The 15,688-nt window shown below is 40.9% G+C and overlaps 1 protein-coding gene across 2 annotated transcripts in view; it reads right to left on the minus strand.

Moving 5' to 3' along the window:
- srpx (sushi-repeat containing protein X-linked) overlaps positions 1–15,688 on the minus strand; it is a 74,151-nt gene that overhangs the window by 9,637 nt on the left and 48,826 nt on the right. For both annotated transcript variants that reach the window (XM_049594535.1, XM_049594534.1), the window contains exons 2-4: positions 9,639–9,695; positions 4,496–4,684; positions 2,271–2,447 (exon numbers count right to left, since the gene is read on the minus strand). In XM_049594535.1, coding sequence (XP_049450492.1) covers positions 2,271–2,447; positions 4,496–4,684; positions 9,639–9,695 — 423 coding nt within the window. The remainder of the gene's footprint in view (positions 1–2,270; positions 2,448–4,495; positions 4,685–9,638; positions 9,696–15,688) is intronic.

The following is a 15,688-nucleotide window of genomic DNA, read 5'->3' on the forward strand; positions in this document are numbered from 1 at the left end:
TGTTGCCGCAGCGACCTGGGTTCGACTCTGGCCTGTGGCCCTTTGCTGCATGTCACTCACCCTCTCTCTCTCCACCTTCACGCTTGTCTGTCCTATACATTAAAGGCTAAAAAGCCCCCCCCAAAAAAATCTTAAAGAAATGTCATCAGATCAAATGGATCAATCCCGATAGTGAAACGAATAATTTCACAGGGGTTGTGACGATAAAAAAAAAGTTTCCACTGATTTCCAGACGTCACTTTCCCAATGTTGGTCTAAAGGAAAAAGTATTTTTGGATCCCATAGCATCATGAGACAGACCCAATCATTGTAATTCCACTTTTGGCCAATATGTAAAATTGCCTTCAAAGCCCAGCACTTCTTCCTGGGGGGCTGCTGTTGACTCCTAGCTGCTTAAAACCGTCTGGTAAGGGCCACAAGTTCTCAACAAGCGTTGCAGGCCACATTTTGGCCTTCGTCGTGGCTCAAAGAGTGACATTTTTAGAACAGTTTGGTCTTATTTTCAACCAGAGCATCTGCAGAATGATTCCATACCTGAAATGTAATGATTCACTAAAATAAGGCACGACAGGAGATGAATTAAACTCCATTTTTGTTATCTTCATCACCATCTTGAAATCTTGGGATTTGGAAGGACAATTCCACCAGGCCCAGGTACACCCTGGTTTTGTTCCAGCACACAGTGTGATTTCACACTGGGAGTGTTTTTCCTGCCCAGTTTTGTAGACTTGTCATATTTTGTTGATTTGGTCATTTTTCCTTGATATTTGTGCTTCTACTATAGGTAAGTGTGTTGCCAGTTAAATGTTTTTGTCTGTTTTAATAGTGTTTATTGATGTGATTTCCTTCTGTGTTGTGCTGTAGCCTACAGTCAGGCCAGCCGTTTTCTGAATGAATGATTAGAGAAAAGTAAAATCAAATATTGATTGAGGAAATTACTGCAAGGTAATCATGACATTAAATCAGGAGTGAACAAATAACGTTTTCTTCTTCATTTATTCATTCAATCTTGAGGGCTACTTTAATTAAATATTGGTCAAATTGTGTACATAACTGAAATAGTGAAAAGAGTATATGTCTTTCAGTTTTCCATTCATACCAAATTTATGTAATTTCAAGACTGTTAAGGGACCACAACATGCAAAAATGTATTCAAATACACCATTTTGAAAAGAGGCAATATTTCCTTTTCCCTCGTCAAAATGTTGCTTAACTTTGGAGCATTATTTGGCTATCATATCAAGAACATATAATACTATAGTTGGTATCAATTGATGCCTTAGGTCTTCCTAGTTTAATATGATACCCGTGTCTTCACTGTAGCTTTAAAACTAAGCCCGATACAGCAGGTTTTATTTGCTAAAAATAACTTTCATCTTTATAATAAGATTTTATCTAGATTTCAGAAACAGTGGCTGTTAGCATGTAAACTGTATCTGCTCTGCAACATGACGTGGCTTTGTCAAAATTAGACAAGGCTGGTGTTTTTATAAACCTGTGTGATGCTTCTGAAACATGCTGACAGGTGGTATCTAGAATGGCCATGACCTGCTGCTTCAATCTACTCAGTGCACTTTTCTAATTGGTTTTGGAAAAGCTAAAAGACACCACCCTCAAAACTCTTTAGATGCCACGTATCTCTTCCTACAGCCCCAATCCTGCATTCCTGTGGCACCTTTCTTCAACAAAACACCTGGACTTTTCACCGTGAAATAAAATGTCTGATGATCCGAGACACTGTGAGACAGCTAGACGTGATCTGGCCAAGGACTTGGTTTCAAGGTTTAAAAAAACAACACAGCATCATTCCTTGCAGGAGACTCAGTGCCACTTCACAAACAGAAGTAGTGAGGTCGTGACGGCTGTGATGCGGTGAGATCTGAATGACACACAACACAAACCCTGTGCTTGTGACCAATGTCGCTGGATGATTCAGCGACATTGGTATATGATCACCTACGGTAAATGCAGGCCTCATAGTTCATTTTCAGACTGACAAATATATAACATTTTCTGGTGATGACTGACTAACTACAGCATGTATTTGTTTGTGTGTCTGTGTACATGTACATGTCTAGAGGCTTATTTCTTTCCAAGCATCAATCACATATCCCTGTATTATGAGGAATCGTCTGCAGTCTGCAGCTGACATTCGCCTTAAGCAAGTAATTACCTGCTACATGTATTTTTGCAGCTCAGTAGTCTGCAGGCTCCAGTCCTCTGTGGGAGATGAAATTATGCACAAAATAACAACACACACTCAGTCTTACCAACGCAGGTTGGGACTGCGGCGCTCCATGACTTGGTGTGCTGGCAGGTTGCCGTCTTCTGACCCTTCAGACTGAATCCAGGCGAGCAGAAGAACTCACAGCGAGAGTTGAAGTAGGAGCCGTCTGAACACTTGTAGCCGCCGTTAGCAGGCATGCTCAGCTTGGGACAGCGGATCTCTGCCAGAGAAGGAGCTCAGTGTTGATGCAAGACTTACTTTGAGTTACAGGATGATTCTCACAGTTTAATTTGGTTCAGGTACATGCCATAAATTAAGGTTATGCTTCTTTTTAATAATACATTGCACTGGTCTGTCTTTGTCTTTTATTAAAGTCATACATAACCACTCTTCTTTGATATGTTGGACGTGATTCATTGTTTTTAATTTCAAAGTTATTCCAACATTAAACTGACAATGAGAATCCTTTAACCTGAACTGATTATAGATCAGCAGTGGTAATTCATAAGAGCAGGCCTGGATGTATTAAGAAAACTGGATAAAGTGTTGGAGGCCTATGACAGTTGTTCAGTGGTGCATGAAGCCAAAATGGTTCACTTGGTGCATATAATAATACCCAGATGATGCAGGGATGATCAGCACTACTTCCATAGAGCGACTTATGACAGGTGCGGCCGAGCAGCCAACTTCCAGTTTAGTGCTCAGCTAACTTGACTGGGGTAAAAATTATTTAATCGTTTTTCTTTTTTACTTTTAGTAGGTACTGCAGCTGCCCTTAAAAAGTACGCACTGTTGTATGCAGTATGCACACAATCAGGACATACTACTGTCTTGTAATGTTACGCCCTGAACTTTGACCCTTTTGCTTTTATATCCGTTATATCTATTCACCAGAGACGAAGATCAACATAGAGCTCTGCTGTTGTTACTTTGCAATGTATGTAGTTCAACTTTAAAGTTATAACTGCACAGATTGTGGATTTTAACGTATATTTGCGACAGTGAAATTACATCTGCAGTTCTCTGACATTGTTATTTTTATAGTTATCTTTATTTTGTTTGCTTAATCAATATTCCTATTATTACTATTCAACAGCTCATCAGTTACTTGAATGTGCTGTCATCCGTCACTGCAAGTTTGCAGCTCAGTCGATGTGAAGTATCGCCCAATGCGCAAAGGATTGTGGGTCAGAATAGCCAGAAAAGCATGCTGGCTTGCATACTTCAAAATTGGACCAGATCTAGCAGAACATCCTGGTATTTTCGGCATACTGTATTTGACATACTATGTATTGGGACATACTAAATCTTTTTCTGCCATACTATATAGTATGGTAGTATGGGTATTAGAACGCACAGTTCTTTGTCATCAGAGAGACCATATCCCCTTTTGGGTGAAAAAAAGCTCTGTAAAAGTTCCAGTGCCAAATTGGAAAATTAGTGACACCATGCCAAAGCTGCTGGGATGTATTCTGCATGTCAAAAAAAAACAACCCACAATTCCCCGGAGAGCCAAGGACAGTAACAGAAGACATCTGTGGCTTCAGGCCATCTGCAGAGGGGATAAAAATGGTAAACTGAGGGACCCGACCAGAGTAGCTGGCTCTGAAACTAACAATCTAACATTCAGCGTGAATTATCCACAACTTCTGTTAAATTTTTTTGTGGGTACAACTGAGTGAAACCATGCAGATGCCTTCAAGGACAGATTGTCTAAAGGTTTGTGCTGCTATCCCCCTTATTTAAACAGCTATCTCATCTCTGTCCTCTCTTTAACAGCCAGTTTTGTTTTCTGACGTCATATGAACCAGTTCTTTTTTTAAGTATGACCCCACCTTAATGACAGTAGCAGCGGCAGTCATTTGTAATTATTATCCTGAGTTACAAGGGAGTGATTTAAAGTAGTGACCTGTGGTGTAAATACTGTTTTCAAAGAGGCACAGAGAACAGACTGTAGGGAGAGGAAGTTGGTCCGTGCAGTTGTTTACAAATTATTTGTACGAACATGAACCAATTTTCAAAATCCTGAATGTCAGATCTGGATAAAGAATATCCACAAAAACAAAAGAAAGCAAACTCCCTCCCCTGATGGAGCCAGATGTGGTTTAAAGCTGTTGAGAAAGTAAAGACGTAGATCTCCTATTTCCAGGACCAAGAATGAACTTGCTCAAAAATGTAAGAATTATCGTCAGGAATCCCCATGAGTCAAACCTAGTACGTAGATGCATGCATGAGCACACATATGCATGTGTATGTGTCAGTTTTTACCTCTGCAGGCGTAGTTAGAGGACCAGTGTTTGCTGGCCATACACACCACCTCTGAGCTCTGGGACTCATATCCCTGCTTGCATCGGATTTTACAGCGAGTGCCCATCACGTTCCTGTAGTGTTCTCCTCTGGGTGTGCGACAGCTCACGTCCCCATGTTTCACCTTAATGGGCGCGCACCATGGTGTCCCTAAAAATTGACGAAAGACAGTTACATTGACCTTTTCTTTACTGCATCAAGGCAGTTATATGGTTTTTATGGTCCAGCCTTGGAGTGGGAAAGTATCAGTATTCAATAAGCACTTACCTGAAGACTATTAAAGCTTAGACAGACTTCCTTTATAGGTGTGAAAATGCAAAAACCCGCCCATCATCTCAGTTCAGACAGATACGGAGGATTTTTTATTACCTTATCTGCAACTTCCCATAATCCAACAGTGTCTCGTGAGGCAGAGAGGATAGTCACACTTGAGGAAAAGACAGATAATGATGTGTGGAGAGCACTTAAGTTTAAGAGTGTGTGCGTGATTGAGTGAGAAAATTTCCACACAGATAAAGATCTGTGTTGAGAGTGTGGCTCTTTACTGATACTTATCACACCTACTGGTTTTAAGCATCAGCTGTTCACTGTGCTGTCCCTGGATTTAGTCTGTCCATAACATGACATTGATCAGAATGAACATAGATGGATCAGTGGGGCTCTAAGGGGGTTCCTACAACTTAAAGCTTACAGCTTCCACTGTCTCAATTCCCATCATGACAAGTTTGAAAACCTTTTTACATAAAATACACTGAGCCTCAAATGAATCGTCTTGGTTGAATAGCCAATTTTCCATAAAGTGACAGCTAGCTAGATGGTGGATCCTCTGCTCTGAACATACTGTGTACAAAGGATAGTTGTGGGGTCATCTATCCTGATCTGCGTGACATTAATGTGAGAGGCATTTGGTAAATTGTATTAAAAAAAAAAAAAAAAAGTTGCCAATTATTTGGAAATTTCACAATACAATGTCTCAGCTTTTTTTTTTTTTTTTTTAAAGAATTTTGACATTTTTTAAGACATTTTAGTACCAATCAGGGCCTTATTTTTAGATTCATGCCTTCAGTGCCTTTTAGTAAGCGTAATGAGCTTTAGAGGTACTGGTGGGTTACATTTTTGTTACCTTTAGACAGGACCAGGCTAGCTGTTTCCCCTGTTTTCAGTCTTTATGCTAAGCTAAGCTAACCAGTAAAGATAACTTAAAGTTGACATCATGCCATGTTAAATTTTTAGTACGCCATTTGGTAAGGATCGTGCTGTGTTACCTGTGTCTTAAGGCCTTTGCACACTGATTCTGATGTATTGTATTGCTCTGTTCACTGTGAAAATTTGCAGTATGTGACAAAATGAAAAAACACATTTTCTCCTTTGCCTCTCTCCAATGGACCTCTCTCCAGCTATCTGGCTGTCTCCACTCCCTCCCTGTATTGCATTTGGCTCCCCAGCTGCATGAAGGGGCGGAGCTGTCCACCCTCTCTGTCTCCACAACTTCCTCCTCTTAATCATCATCCACCTGAATATTACTGTCTGACCTGTTGAACGTGAGCTGCCTGTTTTATGAAATGATTCTGTGTGCCCTGTTCCTCTGTCTTGCTGCGACTGTGTCCCGCAGCCACATTTTCTTCACTGATTCTCAGTCAAACATCTCTGAAGCTTCTGACGGATACAAAAAACGCAGAAAATCAAACCTGTTCTGAAAATTTTAATGACAAATGAAAGCTTCAGACTCAGTGTGCAAACATGATTGACACAACTTGAGGTCGTATTCATATTGAGACGTGCGTAAATTTTGGATGAAAAAAACGAACTAAGTGTGCAAAGACCTTTACCCGGTCATGTACTTCACAAGATGGCGCCCGCCCCGTCCCACACAATGTAATGTACCGTCACATATTTTACTGTATCTTCTCATCTGACTCTATTTAAGAAATGTAATAAGTCAAGATGACAAAGTGCTGCAGGGAGGACGTTTTTTGTGGGCCGATATGGAAGTTAGCGTCACCCTGGTTCCATCGTCAAAAGGCCTAGGGGATTTTTCCATTGGATTTTTGATAACCGCAGACGATGAGCTCTGTGGCAAACAAACGTTTATGAGACTTCCACATTTAGTTCGGCACAATGATCTTCCCAAATGAACACCACTTTTATGACTTTTGAAGCGTAAATGCAATCACCAGGAGTAAAGGGTGACATTAGGCTAGCTACACCATGGTCACACAACCTAACAATGCCACCTTAACGAGGGTGTAGAGCCATGTTTGGCATGATGACGTTCTCATTTTGCCACTTGTTAGCAACTGTCTTTTTTAAGATGCATTCAAGATTAATAAGCAGGCTATTTACTGTCGTATTTCATGTGGTAGAACAAAACGTGCAACTCTCTGGAGCTTGTGTGAACCACAGACTTTATTTCAGGCATCTAACCAAAAACCCATTCAAAAAAAACCCATTGACTTTGAGACGAGGGAACTGGGGGTGCTAATAGGAGCACTCTCTTCCTTTAAGAGCTATGAGACAACTGCATTTGTTTTTTAACTTTTCTCCTCCCATGGCGGACACCTCTGCCCATCTCTACAACGCTTGTGTAAAAATTCCTTGCATCACGCCAAGTTTGAGGGGCCACAAGGTTCTTACTCAAATACAGAGAAATCAAAATCTGCAGTTTATTTCCTGCTGGCTCAGGAGAAACACTCTGTGGACCGGCGCACACACATGCACACACTTGGCGAGAATGCAATTTAGGCTAATTTCCAGTTGGAATAAAATTGAGTATTCATTACACAGCAAGCCGCACTCGCTGCCTCTCTCTCTGTATGTGTATGTGTGTGTGTGTGTGTGTGTGTGTTGGCAAAGTCTCCACAACCACTGAGTAAGAGAAAATGATATTTGAGCTTTTACACAAGGGGAGAGTTTGGTTTGGCCGGGACGATAATGTTCCGTGTCTAACTGACCCCGAATTTAAGGCTGGAAGCTACTTTGACGTAACTGAGTCAGTTCACAAAACTGGCTGAACCAACTGTGGTTGAATCATGCCTCCTTAAAGACACAGTGAGATTAAAAATACATTTTTCTAATTCTTCTTCTGTGTCCCTGTGTTAATTGTTGAGTTATATTTTGTCATACTCCAAATATATGTCAGTGACAAAGTATATCAAAATACCTCTCTTTTGTAAAACAGTTAATGCTATCTTGAATTAATTCATTTTGACACATCATACATGCAATTTAGTCTAATCAAATTATTTGAGTCACCCAGCTACACCCTTGACTGTTAGCTTGTGGGCTGGAGTGGCTAGCAGACATAGCAGCTAACAGTAGTGTAATAGATCACAGGTGTGTGTTTGAAATATATGTTCTTTTCTCTTACTGAAAAATGTTAAAATATTTTTGTCATTCGCATATGCATAAATAATTTATCACTTCTCCTTTGCCCTCCTGTTGCTTCTGAGGGAAGTACGGGTCCCCATAGTGGCCATAACGAGAAACTGAAGGCATGATTTATTAATTCATGCACGGCAGATGCTTTTTGTGATCTGAATTTAATTAAATCCTTCCTATGTTTTGGTTCATTCATGCGCACAAGATAAGCATATATAGAGAGAGCCAGCACAACACACCCTGCAATCTTCGGAGACTACTTCGCTGGGAGGACGGCCTTTTAAGTTAGCAGGTGTAGCACCTCAAATTCAGGCAGCAAAAACCCAAGCAAAAAGAGTTTCCTCTGCAGGGTGGCTGGGCTCAGCTTTAGAGATAGGGTGAGGAGCTCATACATCCGGAGGGAGCTCAGAGTAGAGCTGCTGCTGCCTTGGAAAGGGGCCAGTTGAGGTGGTTAAGGCATCTGATCAGGACGCTTTCTGGGCGCCTCCCATTAGACGTTTTCCAGGCATGCCCAACTGGTAGGAGGCCCCGGGGCAGACCCAGAGCATGCAAACTTTCTGTTGCTGCTGTTACACAGGTTGGACTCAACACAATGCTGTGACCTGAGTCACTGGGGTTCACACTGGCCTAGTGTTGCACGGTATGCCAGTACTAAAATAGTACCGTGGTACTAGAGTATTCCAAACGGTACTATACTGCATTTGGAAAATACCGGTACTTTGAAATTGATTCAATTCATTACTTTAGTTAATTTATTTTACTCATTTATGCACACAAACGCCTTTCTCGTTCCTACTGGAGCACAGATTGCACAAATGGTGTGTATGACAACACCTGTATCAACATTCGCAGCTGGCGCACGTGAAAAAAGACAAGAGAAAGTCTGCCTCGCAAAGGGAGACAACACGAGATAACACAAACTTGGTGAAACATTTGAGCAACCAAACCGTGACGTCTGTACCAAGGTACTTACAGAACCATGATTTTTTGGTACTGTTACACCCCTACTATTTATTGTTCTAAAGGTTTGTAGCCAAAAGGACTTTTCCTTAGGAAAAGTACCGAAAACTATCGAAATTCATATTGGTATGGGTACCGAAACAAAGATTTTGGTATCGTGACAACACTACGCTGGCCATATTTGAGATTCTACAGCCATAAACTGTCTGTCTCTGTCTGTCTATGAAGCTGCCACTTTCTCTGTTCCAAAGTAGTAGTTTCCAAGTGGTGGAAAGTACAGGATGTGCTCTGCTGGCTCACACTAATCTCATGCACGGGAGTTAACAAAAATGATTTATAGTAATTAAATTAAGGTAACAAATTATATCTTGTGTGCACTAATGAATAAATCATGGGCTCAAGCTACTTATTTTTTCTCTCTATGACCTCTCCTGGGCTCTTTAGGGGAGTGTGGGTGCAAGCTAACAGTCCTCAACAGCTCTGTGTTACGCTGTATTGTGATGACTACTTTTGAGCAATTCAAATAAATCTCAAGTATTTTAATAAAACCCATGTTGCAGCTAAACCTCACCCATATAGTCTGAATCACTCTGAAAGACCTCACAAGCTGTTTCACTATGACTGTAGACCAGAGGGACTTAACTGAATCTACATAACACTTCAGGAAAACATATTTCAATAATTTAAGTATGAGTCATCATGTTTCAGAATGAATGCACTGTTTGTATTGTATATATTTACAATGCCAATCTGAGCACATAGTCACCTTTATATCTACGTGAATACCAGTCCTCGTCATCTCCGTAGGCGTACTGTCCTGACCCTGGGGATGAAAGAAGAGAAGACAAAGCGACTAATACGACGAAAAAGAGCTGCATCCAAGATGTTGGGCAATGTTTGAAAGCATTGTCCTGGGCTGACCTTGAGCGCCAAGAAAAGGCTTACAAAATATTGCCTAACTTCTCATCTGAACCAGACTCTGCAGGGGACCTGGATCTTTTGGAGAGACCACATGCACAAGGAATAAATCACAAAAGATCCTATTTTTTCCAGCTGGTTTGGAAATGTGAATGTTCAACACAAAGATTGTGCTCGATACAGTGTTTCTTTTTGTTTTTCCTGAGGCCCCCTGTAGCGTATGGTAGAAATGAGAAAAGAGAGAAACTATTTTGAAACTTTTTGTTCCAAAACAGCTCCCACAGATCATACTTACCATTTTAAGTCAACTTTAAACAGTGAGCAGTTTACTCAGACAGAGAAAAATATATTTCAACCATAAAACAGCAGCATTTAAGAGGAGCAGAAATACTTCTCAGTGGTGGCTGCCGAGCTGGTGGAGGACACAGTTGAGTGATGTTGGTAAAAGACAAATGTGAGGGGAATTGTGATGAGCAAGGAGGATTATTTGAGGAAAGAAGATGAAGGGACGGGGTCAGGAAGAAGTAAAAACAGCAAGGATACAGGAAATAAGTGAGGAAGGGGTTACAGTAGGGGGAAGGGCATTTAACCTTGGCTCCAGGATGTTATGAACCCTGGCGTGAATGTGTCCTCTGTTCAGGATCCACAAGGGAGGAGTGTTCAAGCCTGCTCCTGCTTCATATATCAGCCATATGTTGGTCATTGAACCTGATACTGTGAGCACATCTCGCGTCTCGTTCCCTTAATTCCTCATCATGGCTTTTCTGTCAGTTTAATAAAAGCTGTCTGGACCAAAATGCTGCAAATCATCCAATACACACACACACACACACACACACACAACACACTCTGAGGTTTAGCAGTCAGATCACACAGCATGGATTGTACAGAGCAAACCCACAGACTGAGTGAGTCAGATTTAGCTGTCTAATGGGAAAACTTCAGTGTCTGCTTCTTAATGAAGGGAAGAAGGGAGGAAGAGAAAGGTACTGAAAACTAATTACAGGTGTGTGTGTGTGTGTGTGTGTGTGTGTGTGTGTGTGAGTGTGTGTGTGTCATTCAGAGTGAACAATAGTTAGAGTCACATGTGCCAGAAAAATTATCAGTTCTGTGTCAACTTGCAGCCATTCCCACCAAACTAGACACAAGAATTCACACGCAAAGCTCGTTCTTTGTGACTACCTGGCATGTGTTACCACAAACCCTTACTCACTTATATACCTGCAAATGGTGTTGCCTCCCAAGCGGCAACCTCCAGAGCTGAAAAGTGAAGTGCCAGAAACAGATCCTCTAATGGCCACTTGAGGCTGGCTCCAAAAGTGAGTCAATCCCTAAAGACCCCCATGTTAAAAAGCCCAGCCTTACAGCAGAAATAAACATGTTTACTGCCTGGTACAAAATTGTGCTTGGTCTCTATACCTAATTTAAACATTCATGACAACTGTATGGGAGATGATTTTTTAATTAACCATTTAAATAATATTACTGGTTGAAAGAGAAATGTCTCGATCAGCATTTGGTTGCAGTAAAAGACCCTCTAAGTCAGTGGTTCCCAACTGGTCCACCCACAGAGTCAAGATTTCTCCTTAATCATTAGTTCAAGGTCCAAGAGTTGTGTATATATATATTCAGCATCGTACTTGAGTCTGGCCATGTTGTTGAGCTAGTTTGCTGTCTCTGTCAAGAAGCTGTGGGTTAGTCACTCACTCTACAGCAGGAAACTTCACTTCAAAATAAAAGCTCTGCACCGGAATTCACTTTACTTAAAAATAAAGTGTTTTATTTTGACACGTTCATGAGTCACTTGCGGTGCATTAAGAATAGACCTGTGACCCACCAGTTGGGAACCACTGCTCTAAGGGGCTGTACATGTCGCCTTTTATCGCCCTCTAACCCATTGTTTTCTATTACTTTTCTAGCACTTAACAGCCAGAGGGATGCTGTCGCAGTGTTACCAAGCGCCTTTTTTCAGGGCGTGATAGCCACGCTCTGAGATAAAAGGAGTTCAACTTTTGGAAGGCAGCAGTGCACACTGCACGCCATGCACCATGCTAACAAGGCTTGCAGCTAGCACCCACAAATCCACAAACCAATGGGTGACATCATAGTGGCTCCATCCACTATTATATGTTATGCTATTAGTTTATGTTGTCACTTAAAGAAAGTGAGAAGATACTGCAGTATTGAATATTAGGACCACCTGCAGGCATGGAGAGTAACAGCAGCAGTTTCTTCCTCTTTAAAAGCTGCTTTTTGTGCGGATGTGCTTTTACTTTGTAATGCTTGTACCACCTGTTAGCTATAATAATATTTTTACTGGAAGACAAACATAACAACCACAAAACTGTCACATATATCATGTATAGTTTTTAACCGCCCTGCAATAACAATTTAACTTTATCAGACTGTATAACCTGACACACACTTATATCCAAATCCACATCAAACACTCAACATGTGAAGAAACTAGTTGCTATAATGACTAAGACAGAGACACAGTGACCCACATTACAACATGAAAATAAACTTGTGGACACCTTCCTGCAGAGAGAGTTTGTCTTGTTATTTAATATCAGTTCACTCAAATCCAGTGCTTGAATGCAGATGGTGGGGAAAAAATTAATTAATCAATATCTCTCTAAATGTGAAAGAAAAGGTCCACAAACTTCACTATTAATATCTTGAAATAAAATGAATGCATATCATAGTGTCACACTAGCCTCCAGTGGATATCAAACAGAAATAGAAGCATAGCTGCCTTTGACTTCTGCTGCTGAATGACTGAGAAGTTTCATCTATATGTAGCTGCAGAACATTATGTGTTAACTTTTAATGATATCATAAATAGACTTATCATTATTTCTCTGATACACATCTATTGCTTAGGTTGTCTTGGCTAACTGTCTGTAGAAATATTCAGTTGTTTTAAACACTGAGCAAGAAATATGTCAACAGTAACATGATACCATGCAAGACAGAACTTAATAAAGAATGGTTTATTGTTTATTGCCTTGAATTGTTTGCTTTTGGACGTCTTCCCTCTCTGCAGTATCCAGGGGGACAGAGGACATACGAGGACACTCAGAGGATTGTGAACTCTGTAAACCTCCTGAAGCGAATAATGGGCTTGATTAAACAAAACCCAAGCCTTTTGTACGTGTGAAGTCATCTCTGTGAAAAAGTCTATGATACTAGCCTGCAGGAGTGAGAGAAAGAGACACTGACATGCATGTTGCTGTGGGTGGCATTATATCCTCTGTTCCCTTATCAACTGGGTTGCTGCTGTTACCTTTCTTGCCAATAGCTGTCACTATAATGATGCCGACAGCAGTTTGTGTTGCATCTATAAGCAGGACAGGTCATTGGTAAGGTCAACGGTTAGGTCTAGGCAACAAAACTACTTGGTTATGGTTTGGAAAATATTGTGGTTGATGTTATGGGGCTTTCACATCGATGTGCAGTCTTTCAATGGAAAGATGCTGGCAGAGGGTAAGCGATTTCAAATACGGCAGTAGGGGTATGAAGTGGTTGACACCCATATGACTGCGCACAAACTTCTGGTGGTAGCCGGCTGGCTTTGGCCGTTCAAATAATGGGCATCAATGAACAGAAAGATGGACAAGATGATGATGCTGGTGTCTGAATACCTGGAGTTACGGTGCTAGCAACTTATGAGGACTACTTTTAGAAAAAACGGGCCTGGTATAATATTTCCACCAAACTTCAGATGTTTGGTAAATTCTCCAAATATGTAGAAATCTTTGGTACTTAAGGTGATTTCTGTTGTCTTGCTACAGAATACAGCTACAAGCTAGCTTGCACTTCTGCCAGTGTTCACTGAAGCATCTGCCTGTCATCGCAGCCCTGGACTTCAGCAGCAGCAGCCGCTTTTGAAAATGCTTAGCACAAATGCAGCTGAAAAGGCAGCAGCGTGTTGCTAAAAAACACTCAACTGTGAGTGCCACAAATTCCACAACCAATGTTGTTGTTTGTTGGTCTCAAGCACTGGTCTCATGGGTCAAAGTCCTGTGCTTGTTGGACTTTCGCACTCTATATATGCTGCTCTGAGTGTCTTACACCTCTTCCTAACATACAGCGAGCAAGTGAACTCTGGTGGATGGAGCACAAGAAATTGTCCAGATATACCACGAGCAACAACAACATTCAGGGAGCCTATTGAGCTTCAATAACAGCTTGCTGTCGCTCTGAAAATACTGTAGGTCTGAGCTGCCCAAAGCAACAAGGGCGAGCTTTTTTCAAGCAGCTGACACATTGCTTCACCTGTTCGCTGACTAGGTCATCTTTATTGGCAAAAACTGAAACAGTCTGATGTTCGCTTGCTTGTGTCACATCCAGTTGAGAAGAGGTGTAGTAATGACGTGGATGGGTTTAAACTGGAGCTTATGGAATGCCGAGTGAGTGTCATACAGACTTGAAAGGGTGCCTCTAGCGTCATTATAGTGACACTGAGGGGGTCATTATAGGGACGCTGCCTAAGCATTGTACTTTGACGCCCTGGCAGTGAGACTAGGTTTGGCTGGGTATGCAAACTGCACTGCAGCTCTGCATTTGGATTAAACTGACTGGGCCTGACTCATCCTTTACTCATAAAGGCACTCCAGATTCAAACAAAGTCAAGAGAAGAAAATGTGATCTGAGACTCCTTTGTATTCAAACCAAACCTGAGAACATGCTGAGATGGGATCGGCAGCCAGCATCTTATTCTCATCTGCTTCAAACCAGTTCTTAGCGAGAAAGATGTCAAATGTTAATAGTGCAGGAAGTATAGAAGCTCATCATCCTGACAAACCTCTGGGAGTGAATGAGCTTTAAATTACAGAGCCCGATATTCCAATTAGCTTTTCTCTGCAGGCCTGTAATACAAACTGTCATTATATGGAGGCTCATTCCCTGTAAGTGTTGAAGTATAGCTACGGGCTAGCAGAGCATAAGAGAGCAGAAAATAAAATGGGATGTCATTTCTTTATCGCTCAGTTCAACTAGCCTCGATTACGGAGTTATATAACTCCTTTGGAGCACTAATGATTTCTGTCCCATTTAAACTGTATACCAACACGTCTGCTGCTGGTTTCTTAATCACATCAGCAGTTTCTGACCCTGAGGAACAGACTGCTGCTGCTTTTTTTATCTGCATTAACACTTTACAGCACAAACTGTTGAAGTAACAGTGATGTACCCGTGGCTAGCATCTAATATAGCTGTTTAAATCATAATTTATGTATAATATTAACAATATTTAATTCTGTATGTGTTTTGCATTTTTAAAAAGATCTCAAGTCTCTTAACTGTCTTTGATCCTTGTCTTGAATTATTGGTGTATTTCCAGTGAAGGCTCAATAAGATGAAGCACCACATTACCTGAGAGACACTTAAATGAATAACAGTTGTTAGCAGCAGAGTTCAGTGGGAATAATTCATAAGAAAGTGTTCAGTGTTCAGGTTCACAGTTAGAGACTCATCACTGCATGCTGCTTTATTAATAAAGTATTTACCTGTCTGTTCTTAAAGCTGCACTGATGAATATTTTTGTATTGAAAATGGATCAAGTGACTGTGTTTAATATGAAAGGAGTTGCTTGTAGCGATGAACAAAGAGTGAATTATCACCTGTTCTAACACTATACAGAGTAGTTTGGGTGCATTAATCAACTGCATGAATATTCTGTGCAATATTTTTCTGTATACAACTTAATCACGCACATAACTGTACATATTTCTTATGTTCTTATGTTCTTTCTTATTCTATTCTTGTTTATTCTATTGATGTACATACCGTAGTTACATTTCACCCTTACAGCCTTGGCACAGTGACGATATATATATACATATACACATATTTTACACAGCAGTAAATTAACTTGATGTTCATGTGTTTTAA

Source organism: Epinephelus fuscoguttatus, linkage group LG13 (genome assembly GCF_011397635.1).
Source record: "Epinephelus fuscoguttatus linkage group LG13, E.fuscoguttatus.final_Chr_v1".
In the NCBI taxonomy this organism is placed as follows: domain Eukaryota; kingdom Metazoa; phylum Chordata; class Actinopteri; order Perciformes; family Serranidae; genus Epinephelus; species Epinephelus fuscoguttatus.